General features: G+C 48.0%; 1 protein-coding gene across 3 annotated transcripts in view; it reads right to left on the reverse strand.

Annotated features, from left to right (window-relative positions):
* Window positions 1-19,785, reverse strand: part of LOC110505825 (spectrin beta chain, erythrocytic) — a 116,335-nt gene extending 96,550 nt beyond the window's left edge. The window contains exons 1-4 of one of the 3 annotated variants that reach the window (XM_090221264.1): window positions 19,439-19,650; window positions 5,069-5,289; window positions 4,970-4,974; window positions 1,611-2,257 (exon numbers count right to left, since the gene is read on the reverse strand). In XM_090221264.1, the coding sequence (XP_090077390.1) occupies window positions 1,611-2,257; window positions 4,970-4,974; window positions 5,069-5,122 (706 nt within the window). In that variant the 5' untranslated portion in view covers window positions 5,123-5,289; window positions 19,439-19,650. Of the gene's footprint in view, window positions 1-1,610; window positions 2,258-4,969; window positions 4,975-5,068; window positions 5,290-19,438 lie in introns of all 3 variants that reach the window. The other 2 variants (XM_036962964.2, XM_036962963.2) reach the window with 2 other exon arrangements.
* Window positions 19,786-20,104: the final 319 nt, after the last annotated feature.

The following is a 20,104-nucleotide window of genomic DNA, read 5'->3' on the forward strand; positions in this document are numbered from 1 at the left end:
CTGCTTCCTGAAAATAAATAAATACAAATACATTTTTTTTTTAAAGTGCCACTACACAGTGGAATGTCACGGCACTTCCATTGACTCTCCAGCTCGTCACGACAGCAGGAGCAATCAAACCACCCACACGCTCGCTCGCATCGCAAGCCAGACCTCCCCATCAACCCCTCCTTGACCTAAATCTGTCCCGAACACAGAGAGAGGGATGGGAAGGGTACCCTGGGAAACTGTGTTCACTTCTTTAACCTCTGTATTGTTGGAGATGAGAGGTGGGAGGGGAGGAACTGGACATACCACCATCACTGCAAGACTAACCCTAAAGTTAAGTGAGAGAGGGTGGACTGTGGACCCAACACCAACAACCATCACCACCCCCAGCCCCAGACCAGCCTGGACAGTAGTTTATCTTGCAGCTGCCTGAAGCATCCATCCCACCAACACCATCACCACCCCCAGCCTCAGATCAGCCTGGACAGTAGTTTACCTTGCAGCTGCCTGAAGCATCCATCCCACCAACACCAACACCATCACCACCCCCAGCCTCAGATCAGCCTGGACAGTAGTTTACCTTGCAGCTGCCTGAAGCATCCATCCCACCAACACCAACACCATCACCACCCCCAGCCTCAGATCAGCCTGGACAGTAGTTTACCTTACAGCTGCCTGAAGCGTCCATCCCACCAACACCAACACCATCACCACCCCAAGCCTCAGATCAGCCTGGACAGTAGTTTACCTTGCAGCTGCCTGAAGCATCCATCCCACCAACACCATCACCACCTCCAGCCCCAGACCAGCCTGGACAGTAGTTTACCTTGCAGCTGCCTGAAGCATCCATCCCACCAACATCATCATCACCCCCAGCCCCAGACCAGCCTGGACAGTAGTTTACCTTGCAGCTGCCTGAAGCATCCATCCATCCCACCAACACCAACACCCTCAACACCTCCAGCCTCAGATCAGCCTGTACAGTAGTTTACCTTGCAGCTGCCTGAAGCATCCATCCCACCAACACCATCACCACCACCAGCCCCAGACCAGCCTGGACAGTAGTTTACCTTGCAGCTGCCTGAAGCATCCTTCCCACCAACACCAACACCATCACCACCCCCAGCCCCAGACCAGCCTGGACAGTAGTTTACCTTGCAGCTGCCTGAAGCATCCATCCCACCAACACCATCACCACCACCAGCCTCAGATCAGCCTGGACAGTAGTTTACCTTGCAGCTGCATGAAGCATCCATCCCACCAACACCATCACCACCCCCAGCCTCAGATCAGCCTGGACAGTAGTTTACCTTGCAGCTGCATGAAGCATCCATCCCACCAACACCATCACCACCCCCAGCCTCAGATCAGCCTGGACAGTAGTTTACCTTGCAGCTGCATGAAGCATCCATCCCACCAACACCATCACCACCCCCAGCCTCAGATCAGCCTGGACAGTAGTTTACCTTGCAGCTGCATGAAGCATCCATCCCACCAACACCATCACCACCCCCAGCCTCAGATCAGCCTGGACAGTAGTTTACCTTGCAGCTGCATGAAGCATCCATCCCACCAACACCATCACCACCCCCAGCCTCAGATCAGCCTGGACAGTAGTTTACCTTGCAGCTGCCTGAAGCGTCCATCCAGGATGGAGTTGAAGCAGATGTTGGAGGTGCTGTAGCTCAGACACCTCGCCTTCTTCATACTCCTGCCTGAGGAGGAGGTGGTGGGGGGAGAAGCTGGGCAAGGGGGAGAGGGAGCATGGCGTTGCTGACGTCTGGCAGGGGTGCAGGTGGAGGAGGAAGAGGAGAAACAGGAGATGGGGGAGAGACCCAGACCCAGTCCCAGAGGATGAGGGTCTCTAGATCCAGACGTGGGTATGACCCGGAGGGTCCCGTTCCTCTCAGGCTGGTGTTCTGTCTCCTGCCTGGTGGTTCTCCCATCACCCCTCGCTGCCCTCCTCTGGGCTCTGTGGACGGGTGGGGTGCTCCGGCTGCGGTTGCTGCTGCTCAAAGTGGCCCGGAGCGGGGTCTCTTTCCCTGGGGTGATGGTCCGGTCCCTGGTGGCCTCTCTGTAACTGTCCCTGTCCCTCCCCAGGGTCACACCAATGGATCTGAGGGGCGTGGACGTCTCCCTGTTTGTCTCCCGAGTCTCCCTGGTCTTCAGGCTGATCTTGACCTCTCGAAGCCGAGGTTGGCTGACAGCACGCAACAGACATGGAGACGGGCTGCTCATCTTGAGTCCTGAGTCCAACGATGGAGGGAGTCTGGAGCGGAGAGCTGGGATGAGAGGTGCTCAGCAGCACTCCACTTATCTCCACTTCTCTCCTCTTTTCTCTCTCGATCTCACTCTTTGTTCCCTCTACCTCTCCAGTCTGGCACTCTCTCCTGTGCCCGCCCTCTCTCTTTCTGTCTCTCTTTCACACTCCTTCTCTGTTTTCACTCCAGCACTGATGCTGCGCTCTCTCTCTCTCATCCCTCTCTCCCTCCCTTTCTCGCTCTCTCTCTCTCCCCTCCTCCCTTACTCTCCTCACTTCAGCACTGATGTTGCTCTCGTTCGCTCTCTCTCCCCTCCTCCCTTACTCTCCTCACTTCAGCGCTGATGTTGCTCTCGCTCGCTCTCTCTCTCCCCTCCTCCCTTACTCTCTCTCCTCACTTCAGCGCTGATGTTGCTCTCGCTCGCTCTCTCTCCCCTCCTCCCTTACTCTCTCTCCTCACTTCAGCGCTGATGTTGCTCTCGCTCGCTCTCTCTCTCCCCTCCTCCCTTACTCTCCTCACTTCAGCGCTGATGTTGCTCTCGCTCTCTCTCTCTCTCCCCCTCCTCCCTCACTCTCCTCACTTCAGCGCTGATGTTGCTCTCGCTCTCTCTCTCTCTCTCCCCCTCCTCCCTTACTCTCCTCACTTCAGCGCTGATGCTGCGCTCTCTCTCTCTCATCCCTCTCTCCCTCCCTTTCTCGCTCGTTCTCTCTCTCCCCTCCTCCCTTACTCTCCTCACTTCAGCGCTGATGTTGCTCTCACTCGCTCGCTCTCTCTCTCTCCCCTCCTCCCTTACTCTCCTCACTTCAGCGCTGATGTTGCTCTCGCTCGCTCTCTCTCTCTCCCCCTCCTCCCTTACTCTCTCTCCCCCTCCTCCCTTACTCTCCTCACTTCAGCGCTGATGTTGCTCTCGCTCTCTCTCTCTCCCCCTCCTCCCTTACTCTCCTCACTTCAGCGCTGATGTTGCGCTCGTTCGCTCTCTCTCTCCAACAAGCTCTCACAGTCTCATGTCAGAATTAGACGTTCATCCATGTTTATCAAATGTCAAATTTAGAAGTGTTTAAGGTTAAGTTTAGGCATCAACTCCAAATTCTTAAGGTTGGGCATTAACTGTGAATGTTTAACGGTAAGGGTTAAGGATAGGCTTAAAACAAAAATATAAAAAATAACTCTCTATCGCTGGATTTGAACATGCAACCTTTGGAATGAGAGGCAGATGCTTACGCCTCTCCACCATCCACATCCGCACTGTCCTGGCAAAACTAAAAACTACAGTACTTGAAGAAAACTGTGCTCATTGTTGTCCCTAGTGGCTGGTTTTCCTACATCTCCGTATGTCCTCAGACATGGACTGACCCCGAATACTGACTTGAATCACAGATGACCTGCCCGCACCCCGCACTCCCGCATCCCGCACTCCCGCATCCCGCACTTCGTTCCACTCACCTCAGCCGAGTGGTTCTTTCTCCAGCGCACCAGCCATGCATACAATATGTCCCAGGCTTCACATGTGTGTTCCTGACAAGGCTGTGCATCTCCTCTCCTCCCCACACAGCCATGAAATAACCATGGGAAGTGTAGGATGGAGGGCTTATTGTTTTTACATGACTCAGTGATCATACATGTTTTAGTCAGTGGGTGAATATCTATACACCAAAGTGGATCAGAGAAGGGGTTCCCAAAATTGGAGGAGATTATGAGAATGTACTGTATGTGTATGATGATACAGTAGACATAGATCATACTCTGTTCACAACCCGTACAGCAATACTGATGTGTAAAGAAGCCATTACTCCCTCCTATTCATTCTCTCCCTCTCTCTCTCTTCCCCTCGCTCTTTCATTCTCTCTCTCCCTCTTTCTCATTCCCTCCCTCTCTGTCTGTGACAGGGAACTCTGATTGCATTACAGAGACATCAGTACAGCAACATAACACCAGCTAGCTGGCTCCCACACAGAGGCTCTCTCCTCTTTCAAAGAGACAGACAGACTGGGAACAACCACCAGCTTGAAAGAGAACGCTAAAGAGAGATAGAGATCAGTACAGCCAATGGCCAAAATAAAGTAGAGTCCTTGACATCCAATAACCACACACTCTCTCCCATTAGCGTACCACTTATGGGGGCTGGAGGCAGACATGGGCTGCGTTCTAAAAGGAAGCCTATTCCCTATATACTGCACTACGTTTTACCAGAACTTAAGGGAGGGCAGCTGTCCACATCGTTCACACTGGAGCATTCTGGAAATGTGCAAATGATCCCAGCAACTCTAGAGGTGTGTGGTGTGTGTGTGTATGTGAGAGAGAGAGAGAAAGCGAGAGAGCGAGAGAGAGACAGAGGAGAGATTAATATGACATTTGAAATGTGAGTGTAATGTTTACTGTTCATTTTTATTGTTTATTTCAGTTGTTTGTTATCTACTTCACTTGTTTGGCAATGTAAACATATGTTCCCCATGCCAATAAAGCCCTTGAATTGGATAGAGAGAGAGAGAGAGAGAGAGAGAGAGAGAGAGAGAGAGAGAGAGAGAGAGAGAGAGAGAGAGAGAGAGAGAGAGAGAGAGAGAGAGAGTGTATGATCAGTCTCAGCTGCTCTGCTGGGGGATGTGTGTGCAGACAAACTCAGACATGATGATATGAGGCTCAAAACTATCAGGTAGGCTTTATAAAACACACCACATAGCACAAACAAGCCTAGACAGTATTCTGCCAATGCCACCTTTCACATGTTCTTATTTGAAGGCTGAATTCAAGACAGGTGACAGAGAATGACCCCATCCAACAGAACACACCCCAGCCCGCCCCATGTTTGATCCCTAGGTCACCTGCGAGGGCTTTGATGCGTGACCTCTCAAACAGTCTTGCAGAGCTGTTGTCATTGTCCAGCTCCTCTTCTAGCAGCTCGAAGCGTGTGTTGATGCGGCTGTACTGCTGAGTGATCTCAACATTGTCAAAGTCCGTGGTGGACGTCATGGCTGCAGCCAGTGTGGCGGTGGGGTCGGTGGCTCAGTGAGGTAATTGGGGGCTGGAGACCGCTTCAGCTGCTCTGGGAAAGGAGAAAGAGGAGTGGTGGAGTGAGGGGAGGATGAGGAAGAGTGGTGGAGGGAGAGGAGGATGAGGAAGAGTGGTGGAGGGAGAGGAGGATGAGGAGGAGTGGTGGGAGATGAGGAGGAGGAAGAGTGGTGGAGGGAGAGGAGGACGAGGAGGAGTGATGGAGGGAGAGGAGGACGAGGAGTAGTGGTGGAGGGAGAGGAGGAGTGGTGGAGGGAGCGGAGGAGTGGTGGAGGGAGAGGAGGGAGCGGAGGAGTGGTGGAGGGAGAGGAGGAGTGGTGGAGGGAGCGGAGGAGTGGTGGAGGGAGAGGAGGGAGCGGAGGAGTGGTGGAGGGAGAGGAGGAGTGGTGGAGGGAGAGGAGGAGTGGTGGAGGGAGCGGAGGAGTGGTGGAGGGAGAGGAGGACGAGGAGGAGTGATGGAGGGAGAGGAGGAGTGGTGGAGGGAGCGGAGGAGTGGTGGAGGGAGCGGAGGAGTGGTGGAGGGAGAGGAGGACGAGGAGTAGTGGTGGAGGGAGAGGAGGAGTGGTGGAGGGAGCGGAGGAGTGGAGGAGTGGTGGAGGGAGCGGAGGAGTGGTGGAGGGAGAGGAGGGAGCGGAGGAGTGGTGGAGGGAGAGGAGGAGTGGTGGAGGGAGAGGAGGAGTGGTGGAGGGAGCGGAGGAGTGGTGGAGGGAGAGGAGGACGAGGAGTAGTGGTGGAGGGAGCGGAGGAGTGGTGGGGGGAGCGGAGGAGTGGTGGAGGGAGCGGAGGAGTGGTGGAGGGAGAGGAGGAGTGGTGGAGGGAGCGGAGGAGGGGTGGAGGGAGAGGAGAAGGGAGAGGAGTAGTGGTGGAGGGAGCGGAGGAGGGGTGGAGGGAGAGGAGAAGGGAGAGGAGGAGTGGTGGAGGGAGCGGAGGAGTGGTGGAGGGAGAGGAGTAGTGGTGGAGGGAGCGGAGGAGGGGTGGAGGGAGAGGAGAGGAGAAGGGAGAGGAGTAGTGGTGGAGGGAGCGGAGGAGGGGTGGAGGGAGAGGAGAGGAGAAGGGAGAGGAGGAGTGGTGGAGGGAGCGGAGGAGGGGTGGAGGGAGAGGAGAGGAGAAGGGAGAGGAGTAGTGGTGGTGGAGGGAGAGGAGAGGAGAAGGGAGAGGAGTAGTGGTGGAGGGAGAGGAGGAGGGGTGGAGGGAGAGGAGAGGAGAAGGGAGAGGAGTAGTGGTGGAGGGAGCGGAGGAGGGGTGGAGGGAGAGGAGAGGAGAAGGGAGAGGAGTAGTGGTGGTGGAGGGAGAGGAGAGGAGAAGGGAGAGGAGTAGTGGTGGAGGGAGAGGAGGAGGGGTGGAGGGAGCGGAGGAGTGGTGGAGGGAGAGGAGGAGTGGTGGAGGGAGATGAGAGTAGGAGTGAGAGCAGGAGTGGTGGAGGGAGATGAGAGGAGGAGTGAGAGCAGGAGTGGTGGAGGGAGAGATATGGAAGGATCAGTATGGACCTCACACACAGGCAGGACGTCTGGAAGAGGGAAACTGTAAGGTGATAATAATTAACAATGATTTATATACATCTTTATTCAAAGCGCCATTACCAATAAATGTTGAAAGGTAAATGAGCATGTCAAGATTGTAAAGTGCAGTAGTTGTAAGTGTTACTCAGTTACACTGTCACAGAGAGCCTTGCGAAGTACACTGCTCAAAAAAATAAAGGGAACACTAAAATAACACATCCTAGATCTGAATGAATGAAATATTCTTATTAAATACTTTTTTCTTTACATAGTCAAATGTGCTGACAACAAAAATCACACAAAAATGATCAATGGAAATCAAATTTATCAACCCATGGAGGTCTGGATTTGGAGTCACACTCAAAATTAAAGTGGAAAACCACACTACAGGCTGATCCAACTTTGATGTAATGTCCTTAAAACAAGTCAAAATGAGGCTCAGTAGTGTGTGTGGCCTCCACGTGCCTGTATGACCTCCCTACAACGCCTGGGCATGCTCCTGATGAGGTGGCGGATGGTCTCCTGAGGGATCTCCTCCCAGACCTGGACTAAAGCATCCGTCAACTCCTGGACAGTCTGTGGTGCAACGTGGCGTTGGTGGATGGAGCGAGACATGATGTCCCAGATGTGCTCAATTGGATTCAGGTCTGGGGAACGGGCAGGCCAGTCCATAGCATCAATGCCTTCCTCTTGCAGGAACTGCTGACACACTCCAGCCACATGAGGTCTAGCATTGTCTTGCATTAGGAGGCAGCAGAACGTTCTCCACGGCGTCTCCAGACTCTGTCACGTCTGTCACATGTGCTCAGTGTGAACCTGCTTTGATCTGTGAAGAGCACAGGGCGCCAGTGGCGAATTTGCCAATCTTGGTGTTCTCTGGCAAATGCCAAACGTCCTGCACGGTGTTGGGCTGTAAGCACAACCCCCACATGTGGACGTCGGGCCCTCATACCACCCTCATGGAGTCTGTTTCTGACCGTTTGAGCAGACACATGCACATTTGTGGCCTGCTGGAGGTCATTTTGCAGGGCTCTGGCAGTCCTCCTCCTGCTCCTCCTTGTACAAAGGCGGCGGTAGCGGACCTGCTGCTGGGTTGTGTCCCTCCTACGGCCTCCTCCACGTCTCCTGATGTACTGGCCTGTCTCCTGGTAGCGCCTCCATCCTCTGGACACTACGCTGACAGACACAGCAAACATTCTTGCCACAGCTCGCATTGATGTGCCACCCTGGATGAGCTGCACTACCTGAGCCACTTGTGTGGGTTGTAGACTCCGTCTCATGCTACCACTAGAGTGAAAGCACCGCCAGCATTCAAAAGTGACCAAAACATCAGCCAGGAAGCATAGGAACTGAGAAGTGGAACTGCAGAACCACTCCTTTATTGGGGGGTGTCTTGCTAATTGCCTATAATTTCCACCTGTTGTCTATTCCGTTTGCACAACAGCATGTGAAATTTATTGTCAATCGGTGTTGCTTCCTAAGTGGACAGTTTGATTTCACAGAAGTGTGATTGACTTGGAGTTAAATTGTGTTGTTTAAGTGTTCCCTTTATTTTTTGAGCAGTATATTATAACTGACAACAACTTCAAACCAAAACATCACAACACCATTCATCCACGCAGAAGAATGAGAAGCTGTTCTGAATTTACTATAAAACACAAATCTCAATGGAAGAAATCCTGTAACATACAGTACCAGTCAAAAGTTGACACACCTACTCATTCAATAGTTTTTCTTTATTGTTAGTATTTTCTACATTGTAGAATAATAGTGAAGACATCAACATTATGAAATAACACATTGAATCATGTAGTAACCAAAAAAAAGAGTTAAACTAATCAAAATATATTTTATATTTGAGATTCTTCAAAGTACATTTGCCTTGATGACAGCTTTGCACACTCTTGGCATTCTCTCAACCAGCTTCATGAGGTAGTCACCTGGAATGCATTTCAATGAACAGGTGTGCCTTGTTAAAAGTTCATTTGTGGAATGTCTTTCCTTCTTAATGCGTTTGAGCCAATCAGTTGTGCTGTGACAAGGTAGGGGTGGTATACAGACAGAAGATAGCTCTATTTGGTAAAATACCAAGTCCATATTATGGCAAGAACAGGTCAAATAAGCAAAGAGAAACAACAGTCCATCATTACTTTCAGACATGAAGGTCAGTCAATCTGGAAAATTTCAAAAACTTCAAGTGCATTTGTAAACAACAAATACATTCTTTACAGAGTTCAAGTAACAGACACATCTCAACATCAACTGTTCAGAGGAGACAGTGTGAATCAGGCCTTCATGGTGGAATTGCTGCAAAGAAACTACTACTAAAGGACACCAATATAAGAAGAGACTTGCTTGGGCCAAGAAACACGAGCAATGGACATTAGACCGGTGGAAATCTGTCCTTTGGTCTGATGAGTCCACATTTGAGATTTTTGGTTCCAACCGCCGAGTCTTTGTGAGACGCAGAGTAGGTGAGCGGATGATCTAGACATGTGTGGTTCCCACCGTGAAACATGGAGGAGGATGTATTATGATGTGGGGGTGCTTTGCTGGTGACACTGTCAGAGATTTACTTAGAACTCAAAGCATACTTAACCAGCTTGGCTACCACAGCATTCTGCAGCGATACGCCATCCTATCTGGTTTGCACTTAGTGGGACTATCATTTGTTTTTCAACAGGACAATGACCCAACATACCTCCAGGTTGTGTAAGGGCTATTTGACCAAGAAGGAGAGTGATGGAGTGCTGTATCAGATGACCTTGTCTCCACAATCCCCCGACCTCAACCCAATTGAGATGGTTTGGGATGAGTTGGACTGCAGAATTAAGGAAATGCAGCCAACAAGTGCTCAGCATATGTGGGAACTCCTTCAAGACTGTTGGAAAAGCATTCCTCATGAAGCTGGTTGAGAGAATGCCAAGAGTGTGCAAAGACGTCATCAAGGCAAAGGGTGGCTATTTCGAAGAATCTCAAATATAAAATATATTTTGATTTGTTTAACACCTGTTTGGTTACTACATGATTCCATATGTGTTATTTCATGGTTTTGATGACTTCACTATTATTCTACAAAGTAGAAAATAGTAAAAATAAAGAAAAACCCTTGAATGAGTAGGTGTGTCCAACTTTTTACGGGTACTGTACATCCTAGGAACCTATACCATTTAGGTTTTAGGTCCCCTCCACTCCCTCATCCCTCCCCAGGCTCCCGTTTTAGCATGACATGTCCCCTCCACTCCCTCATCCCTCCCCAGGCTCCAGTTTTAGCATGACATGTCCCCTCCACTCCCTCATCCCTCCCCAGGCTCCCGTTTTAGCATGACATGTCCCCTCCACTCCCTCATCCCTCCCCAGGCTCCCGTTTTAGCATGACATGTCCCCTCCACTCCCTCATCCCTCCCCAGGCTCCCGTTTTAGCATGACATGTCCCCTCCACTCCCTCATCCCTCCCCAGGCTCCCGTTTTAGCATGACATGACCCCTCCACTCCCTCATCCCTCCCCAGGCTCCAGTTTTAGCATGACATGTCCCCCAACTGTCACAGTGGAGTGCTTGTGTCTATGCGTGAATGTGTGTGTGTGTGTGCCTGTATGTATGTGCATGCCTGTGTGTGTGTGTGTGTGTGTGTGTGCGTGCGTGAGTGTGTGCCTGTATGTGTGTGCATACCTGTGTGTGTGTTCGCATGCGTGGGTGGGTGTGTGCGTGCGTGCGTGTGTGTGTGCCTGTATGTGTGTGCATACCTGTGTGTGTGTGTGTGTGTTCGCATGCGTGGGTGGGTGGGTGGGTGGGTGGGTGGGTGCGTGCGTGTGCATGTGTGTGTGCGTGTGTGCCTGTATGTGTGCGTATGTGTGTGTGCGTGTGTGGAATGGCGGGTGAAGGTTAACCACTAAGATCTATTTTGGTGCAGCATGCCTATTTCATCACCCCTCTCCCACCTCTCGGTCTCTACTGGGGAACATGATGAATGATAGGCTCAAACCAAACCGCTCTCGCTGGACTCGTTGACGTTTCAACTGTGTGTTTGGTCTGTGTGTTTCTACTAGTTTAATGCTAGTGTGTCTGGGTTAACTTCATGTGTAGGGATGTGTCTGTACAGTTCAATGAATATGGGAGAGTGTCCTCGTCTGGTGTTTTGCTATCCTGCACAAACACCAGATATTAGAACTAAAGTCATAATGTTATGTAATGTATTGAATCCTGTAGCTACCCAGTGATATGATATGTATTAGAAGGTCCAGACTAGATCTCTGCACATGGAACTTCAACTTCTCCATAGATCATCATGCACTGGTGTCAATGGGGATTTGGGAGAAAGTTAGTTACATGTACATCACACATACTAAACCTCTGACTGTGTCTCAAGGATTTAAACCCCTCCCAGCATAAGTAACTTGAGTTATAACCAATCTTTCTGAGTGTAGCTGTACAGTTTCCACTGTGGATGTAAAGTTTGAGAAAGCACATCACCGATCCCCTCCCCTGACACTCTACAGTCAACCTCTGGTCTGAATGACTGTTCCTTTCCATTTAGAGAAGGGGCCCTACTTAGGGTAACGTAGTATACAGTGGTGTCAGTCTGGCTGATCTAGGATCAGTTGTGCCTTTTAAACCATAATGAATAACAGGGGGAGGATCTCATCATAGTTCAGCACTTTTACTCAGAAAGGCTTTGTGCATACAAGCCCAGGTCTCCCTCCATCTCCTCCTCCTCTCTGTATCAGTCCTGTGTAGGGTGATGTTATCAGACATGATGCTGGCTCCACCCACTGACCACAGCACAGAGCATCTCCTTATCATCTAATACACAACCTGGGCTAGCTCCCACAGAGCAGGCATGTCCCTATGCTATGTGACGTCACAGACACACTCACAGCCACTAGACTAGCCCTAACTGGATATGATATCCAGAACGTCAATCGATTCCTCTGAGACAAACTGACAACTCGTCATGGCATGGAGCATGGAGCATGGAGCATGAAGCATGGAACATGGAGCATGGAGCATGGAGCATGGAGCATGGAGCATGGAGCATGGAACATGGAGCATGGAACATGGAGCATGGAGCATGGAACATGGAGCATGGAACATGGAGCATGGAGCATGGAGCATGAAGCATGGAGCATGGAGCATGGAGCATGGAGCATGGAGCATGGAGCATGAAGCATGGAACATGGAGCATGGAACATGGAGCATGGAGCATGGAGCATGGAGCATGAAGCATGGAACATGGAGCATGGAGCATGGAACACGGAGCACGGAGCATGGAACATGGAGCATGGAGCATGGAGCATGGAGCATGGAGCATGAAGCATGGAACATGGAGCATGGAACATGGAGCATGGAGCATGGAGCATGGAGCAAGAAGCATGGAGCATGGAGCATGGATCATGGAGCATGGAGCATGGAACATGGAGCATGGAGCATGGAGCATGGAGCATGGAGCATGGAGCATGGAGCATGGAGCATGGAGCATGGAACATGGAGCATGGAGCATGGAGCATGGAGCATGGAGCATGGAGCATGACATGCTCTAAGAATCTTAGCGGTGACTAATATCAATGCAGACACCTGACTACCTGACAGACTGAAGCCATGGCCACATTCCTCTCTAGACAACCACAGCTACAGTAGCGTAGGATCATTAAACAGGACACATATTTCTGACCTTTTATTTGTTATTATTTTACCTTCATTTAACTAGGCAAGTCAGTTAAGAACAAATTCTTATTTACAATGATGGCCTACCCCGGCCAAACCCTAACCCGGACGATGCTGGGCCAATTCTGTGCCTCCGTATGGGACTCCTAATCAAGGCCGGATGTCATACAGCCTGGATTTAAACCAGGGTCTGTAGTGACGCCTCTAGCACTGAGATGCAGTAGAACGTCTAGTGGATGTGAGTGTCTGTCTACCTTGTGTTACTCCTTCACATCTGATTCAGCAGTGATGTCATCATTCAGCATCCAATCAAACCTTGCCAAGGAATACCAAGACAGACAGATGGAAATTTGAAGACATTTAGCAAAAATATCATACCTCCCTTTGTATGAAATATGAAGGCCAACACAAAAGGTAATATATCTCTAGGTAAACACAACACAACTGAGCAGAGGAACCATGGCAACTATCTGAGAACACAGCCAGCCGATGCTCCATCTGTAACTATTCCTAAAACACCTGTCAGTGTTTCTGTCAGTGTCACCCTCAGACAAATGGGTGTGCAATCCTGATGAGGCGCTTTCATCAAACACAAAACACCTCAACAACGAGCCAAAGAGCCTCTAACAATGTCTGAACAGAATGTTCCTCGATAATGTCACAGACAGACAGAGGTTATAAAGTCTACATAACTATATCTGCTGCAAAGATAATGAAATGATTTCCCGGAGTAAACACAGTAACTGTCTAGGAAGGAGGAGGAGGGGTTGTATTTTCTAAGGGGTATGGAAAGTGGAGAGGGAGAAATGAGAGCTGGCAGATGGGTGTGGTTAGGAAGACTCACGACCCACACAGTGTGTGTAAGTGTATCGGTAACAGCTGGAGTGAGGTCTGTGACATCTTGGCATGGTGTAAATCTGGTAGAGACCAACACATTGGACCATGTTCCCCAGACACAGATTAAGCCTAGTCCTGGACTTAAAGGCATGAGAATTCACATAGGCTCAACCTGTGTCAGGGAAACTGTCACATAGCGAGTAAAGAAAAAGCCATATCAAAGAGAGGGATAAAAAACCAGACAGGACAGACCATTATGTACCTTCTAAATGCTTTCTTCCCTAAACGCAGGGGACAGTCTGAGATCTAAGAGCTCATCCCTAATTTGATTGACTGTCAATATCTATAGATTGTCCTCTACTGCCGACTGGACCTAGCACACAACTGGACCTAGCACACAACTGGACCTAGCACACAACTGGACCTACCACACAACTGGACCTACCATACAACTGGACTTAGCACACAACTGGACCTACCATACAACTGGACCTAGCACACAACTGGGCCTACCATACAACTGGACCTACCATATAACCGGACCTACCATACAACTGGACCTACCATACAACTGGACCTACCATACAACTGGACCTAGCACACAACTGGACCTACCATACAACTGGACCTACCATATAACCGGACCTACCATACAACTGGACCTACCACACAACTGGACCTACCATACAACTGGACCTACCATACAACTGGACCTACTGTACCACACAACTGGACCTACTATGCCACACAACTGGACCTACCATACAACTGGACCTACCACACAACTGGACCTACCATACAACTGGACCTACCACACAACTGGACCTACCACACAACTGGACCTACTGTACCACACAACTGGACCTACCACACAACTGGACCTACTATACCACACAACTGGACCTACCATACAACTGGACCTACCACACAACTGGACCTACTGTACCATACAACTGGACCTACTGTACCACACAACTGGACCTACTGTACCATACAACTGGACCTACTGTACCATACAACTGGACCTACTGTACCACACAACTGGACCTACTGTACCATACAACTGGACCTACTGTACCACACAACTGGACCTACTGTACCATACAACTGGACCTACTGTACCACACAACTGGACCTACCATACAACTGGACCTACCATACAACTGGGCCTACCATACCACACAACTGGACTTACCATACAACTGGACCTACCACACAACTGGTCCTACCATACAACTGGGCCTACTGTACCACACAACTGGACCTACTGTACCATACAACTGGACCTACTGTACCATACAACTGGACCTACTGTACCACACAACTGGACCTACTGTACCATACAACTGGACCTACTGTACCACACAACTGGACCTACTGTACCACACAACTGGACCTACTGTACCATACAACTGGACCTACTGTACCACACAACTGGACCTACTGTACCACACAACTGGACCTACTGTACCATACAACTGGACCTACTGTACCACACAACTGGACCTACTGTACCACACAACTGGACCTACTGTACCACACAACTGGACCTACTGTACCACACAACTGGACCTACTGTACCATACAACTGGACCTACTGTACCACACAACTGGACCTACTGTACCACACAACTGGACCTACTGTACCATACAACTGGACTATTTAGTAGTGAAGGCTTGGTTTGACAATATTCGAATGTCATTAAACGTGAGTGTTTTGTAACAATGTCTCTTTCCATTCATCAAATGGCAGTTGCGTAGTTTGAATGCTGGAATTGCTGTATATTAGAGTGGAGCGGGTCAGCAGGTAGCCTACAGGAGACTATTGAAGGAGCCTAATCAGATTAAAACATTGTGACTAGATGTGTTTATGCCACACATAAAAGGTAATACATTTTAAAACTTAAACGACAAATATTTAGGCTATATTGAAGCGTTAGGAGGTTCTAGGTCGAGGAATGGTCGCTCTGATCGGAAAGGAGGCAGAATGTGTGTTAAGCTTTCCTGAATAACTGGGCCTGCTGGGAGCACAGGCCTATGTGGCCACACTATATAGGACGACTTGGGAGAATGATGATCAACAATAGACAGCGCATCAGTATCAGAAGCAAAACTACAGCCAGACTGGCCTGCTACTGTGCCTTTCTGTAATCTGTCCAGAGTACACCCACAACTAATCCAAATGGAATGAATGGAATTCAACTTTCAAATACCAGGGCTTTTGTGTCATTATTCAGAAGTTTACGCAATTGTACTTACTTGAAAACAATAATGTAATTATGAATTGGATTGTGGTGCCGTAAACTAGTCTAGTTAGGATCATTTTATTGTCTCTAAACGAAACCAATAGGGAAGCTTATTGAGCTGCATGTCTTTCATGCGTAATGATGCACCTGGCCTCTCCACTGCCTGTCAGACATTCCTCTATCTTGTGGATGTATACTGAACATTTGTGAAGATTTGAATGATTCTATGTATGGTATGATTGCTAGTTAACCTATTGCAGACCTGGACAAACGATCCACCGGCCACTATTGTCACTATGGATAGAGGGCAGGGTAGACAGTTGACTGGTAGACTATATTGACCTGTGGTATAATAAGCGGGCGGAAAAGCGTAGTGCATAAGGGAAGTACCAAAACACCTTGATAGGGGAGAAGCCTGCAATCCGATGAGGAAATGTGGCTATATGGAAGACATTATATAGAGTACCAGTCAAAAATTTGGACACACCTGCTCATTCAAGGGTTTTTCTTTACTTTTACTATTTTCTACATTGTAGAATAATTGGGAAGAGATCAAAGCTATAAAATAGCATATATGGAATCATGTAGTAACCAAAAAAGTGTGAAACAAATCAAAATATATTTTATATTTGAAATTCTTCAAAGTAGCCACCCTTTGCCTTGATGACAGCTTTGCACACTCTTGGCATTCTCTCAACCAGCTTCATGAGGTAGTCACCTGGAATGCATTTCAATTAATGGGTGTGCCTTGTTAAAAGTACATTTGTGGAATTTCTTTCCTTCTTAATGTGTTTGAGCCAATCAGTTGTGTTGTGACAAGGTAGGAGTGGTATACAGAAGATAGCCCTATTTGGTAAAATACCAAGTCCATATTATGGCAAGAACAGGTCAAATAAGCAAAGGGAAATGACAGTCCATCATTACTTTAAGAAATTAAGGTCAGTCAATCTGGAAAATTTCAAGAACTTTGAAAATTTATGCATGTGCAGTCGCAAAAACCATCAAGCGCTATGATGAAACTGGCTCTCATGAGGACGGCCACAGGAAAGACCCAGAGTTACCAGTGCTGCAGAGGATAAGTTCATTAGAGTTACCAGCCTCAGAAATTGCAGCCCAAATACATTTTTTACAGAGTTCAACAGACATCTCAACATCAACTGTTCAGATGAGACTGTGTGAATCAGGCCTTCACTGTCGATTTGCTGCAAAGAAACCACTACTAAAGGACACCAATAAGAGGAAGAGATTTGCTTGGGCCAAGAAACACGAGCAATGGACATTAGACCAGTGGAAATCTGTCCTTTGGTCTGATGAGTCCAAATTTGAGATGAATGGTTCCAACTGCGTGTCTTTGTTTGACGCAGAGTAGGTGAACGGATGATCTCCACATGTGTGGTTCCCAACGTGAAGCATGGAGGAGGAGGTGTGATGGTGTGGGGGTGCTTTGCTGGTGACATTATCATTGATTAATTTTGAATTCAAAACACACTAAACCAGCATGGCTACCACAGCATTCTGCAGCGATACACAATCCCATCCGCCAAGTGGGTCTATCATTTATTTTTCAACACACCTCCAGACTGTGTAAGGATTATCTGACCAAGAAGTAGAGTGATGAAGTGCTGCATCAGATGACCTGGCTTCCACAATCACCCGACCTCAACCCAAATTAGATGGTTTGGGATGAGTTGAACCGCAGCGTGAAGGAAAAGCATCCAACAAGTGCTCAGCATATGTGGGAACTTCTTCAAGACTATTGGAAAAGCATTCCAAGGTGAAGCTGGTTAAGAAAAGCATTCCAGGTGAAGCTGGTTGAGAGAATGCCAAGCATGTGCAAAGCTTTCATCACGGCAAAGAGTTGCTATTTTGAAGAATATCAAATATAAAATATATTTTGATTTGTTTAACACTTTTTTTGTTTACTGCATGATTCCATATATGTTATTTCCTATTGTTGATGTCTTCACTATTATTCTATAATGTAGAAAATAGTAAAGATAAAGAAAAACCCTTAAATGAGTAGGTGTGTCCAAACTTGCAAAATGGCGAATATAAATCATGTATATCCTGCCCTGTGCCCAATAAAAAAACACACAAAGCAACAACAAATGTTTGACAACCCTCCCCTATTTTGGACTAAGACCCTCTCCCCCCCCCCCCCCCCACAGTCCCTAATAGAACTATAATAGAATGACCTTAATAATAATATTGCAGTTAACCTTCATCTATGGGACATAAACATGACAGTATCACATATTACACACACAATGTGTAGCCTACTACATTGGTCATCCTAAACCTGGTTTGGAGTGCTATAATGGATGAGTTTGATCTTGGTAGAGGTTATAGGGAAGAGGAAAGGGAGAAAGGGGATCGATAGTAAACTATTCCTGGAGTGTGTTTACAGTAAGTTTGCATCCTAAATGGCACCCAATGTCCTATAGTGCACTAATTCTGACCAAAGCCCTATGGGCAAAAGTAGTGCACTTAATAAGGAATAGGGTGCAATTTGGGACACATTCCAGACTGCTGGAGAGGCTCCATGGCATGCTCACATTTCTCCTTTAACTATGTAAGCTGTTCACCTAAAGTCACTATTATTCGAAACCAAAGGCTGTCACACCACACAGCTGTTTTCATTCACTGATATCAGGAAGCTGTAGTGACTCTGCTTTGTGTTTGTTTGGCAGAGAGAGAGAGAGAGAGAGACAGAGACAGAGACAGATAACAGCGAAAGGTTGAGAAGAGAGAGAGTTGACAGTGAAAGGTTGAGGAGAGAGAGTTGACAGTGAAAGGATGAGGAGAGAGAGTTGACAGTGAAAGGATGAGGAGAGAGAGTTGACAGTGAAAGGGTGAGAAGAGAGAGTTGACAGTGAAAGGGTGAGAAGAGAGAGTTGACAGTGAAAGGGTGAGAAGAGAGAGTTGACAGTGAAAGGGTGAGAAGAGAGAGTTGACAGTGAAAGGGTGAGAAGACAGAGAGGGCAGTGAAAGGATGAGGAGAGAGAAGGGAGAGAGATGGAGAGAGGGAGATGGAGAGATGGAGAGAGGGACTGAGTGCCCTGGACCTTCCCTATTAGGTTAACTTGATATGAACAGTTATTTTCCCCCAATATTGTCTCCCACTCATGTAGAGTGCAGAATGTAAGCAATATGATGATATAACAGTGCAATCCTCCTAGTGGAGAGAGGATAACAACATGCCTAGTCTGTGTGCATTTTGCTGCAACCAAATAGCATTATTATATTATATTATTTTAGGCTATGTGCCAAGGACACCGTTTGAAGTGGAGAGTGCTCTCTGTGGCCTCATGTTAAATTAAGTACCAAGGGGGATTGGTGAAGAGGATTAAATAGTAAAGTATATCCTCCTGCCCAGCAGACAACAACTTTTAAGATAATATTGTATTAATCTCTCTCTCAAATGTATGTATCCGATAACACTACAGAGAATAATGATCTGCGAGCGACGCGACCAAAGTCTGCATCGAGACTGTCATAGCCCCCCATAGCGAGCGCACTCAAAGTTCACCTTACACCCGCTTAACTAACGAGTAGCCTAGCCTACCGAATGAAGGTCTTTCAAGGAAGGCCTTTCAGAGTTGGAAGTGATACTAATATACGCTTGTGTCAGAATAATTAACAATGAATACAAGGTTAGGTAGGCTACAACAGTTTATCCATCGCGGTATTTGAAAGGAAATGAAAGTCCTTCAAAAAAAATTGCATTGAGGATCAACAGGTGGTAAACAAAATTAGCCACTGGTGTCTACTTTTAGAAAATATTCTCACTAATATTCCACCGCCATGTCAATAAATATATTTAAAAACGCAGATTCTCACTAACATCTGTAACCATATTTCCCCATAATTTGTTTTAAAGAATGGAGACATTTCACCAGTGTGAATTTATGAAACTTTTCCCTATCCACCAAACTCACCTATGCTTGATATAATCCTTCAAGAAAATATACACCTTTGTATTTCCCTCAAATTAAAACCCCATTAATAATCCCATGGAATCACTAGACGAGTCCTCGTCACGGCAGTGGACTCCTGGATGGAACGGTTTTGGAGAGCCAGAGCGGGCAAGGTCGGGAAAGGGGTTGTAAAACTTGCGACTGTGCACACAGCACGCTCATTCTTCATTCCCGTCAGCCAGCGAGCCAGCGTTTGACCCACCCCATGTTTTAAAAATAAAGTACACACGTCTAGTACATAATCTCTGTGCGCAGGGGCCCGACATTCCTGTCGTGTGCTGGTGACTTTAAATGGCATCTAAAGAAGCATTTCAGTGTGGTGGGGGTGCGCCCCCTTCCCTCCTCTAACGTTTCATTTGGAGACACCGTAGCAAATCATTTTTCTACACAAAAGGAAAATTAGCGTTTCTTATTGGACAAGTTCAGGTAGCCTCTCCCTGTTTCAGTCTGTTTTCATTCGTTCTGTGCCAAATGTATACAACCCTATCGCTCAGATCTAATCGGAACACACCAACACCCGGCCCCCGCCCCCTTCAGAAATGTCATCTCAACTACTCTGCCACTACTCTCCCCAGCGAGTCCTCACTCAGACACTACAGTGATTCACTCCAGTATACAGTAGACCTA

This window comes from Oncorhynchus mykiss, chromosome 25, assembly GCF_057628025.1.
Source record: "Oncorhynchus mykiss isolate SJ-2025 chromosome 25, ASM5762802v1, whole genome shotgun sequence".
NCBI lineage: Eukaryota > Metazoa > Chordata > Actinopteri > Salmoniformes > Salmonidae > Oncorhynchus > Oncorhynchus mykiss.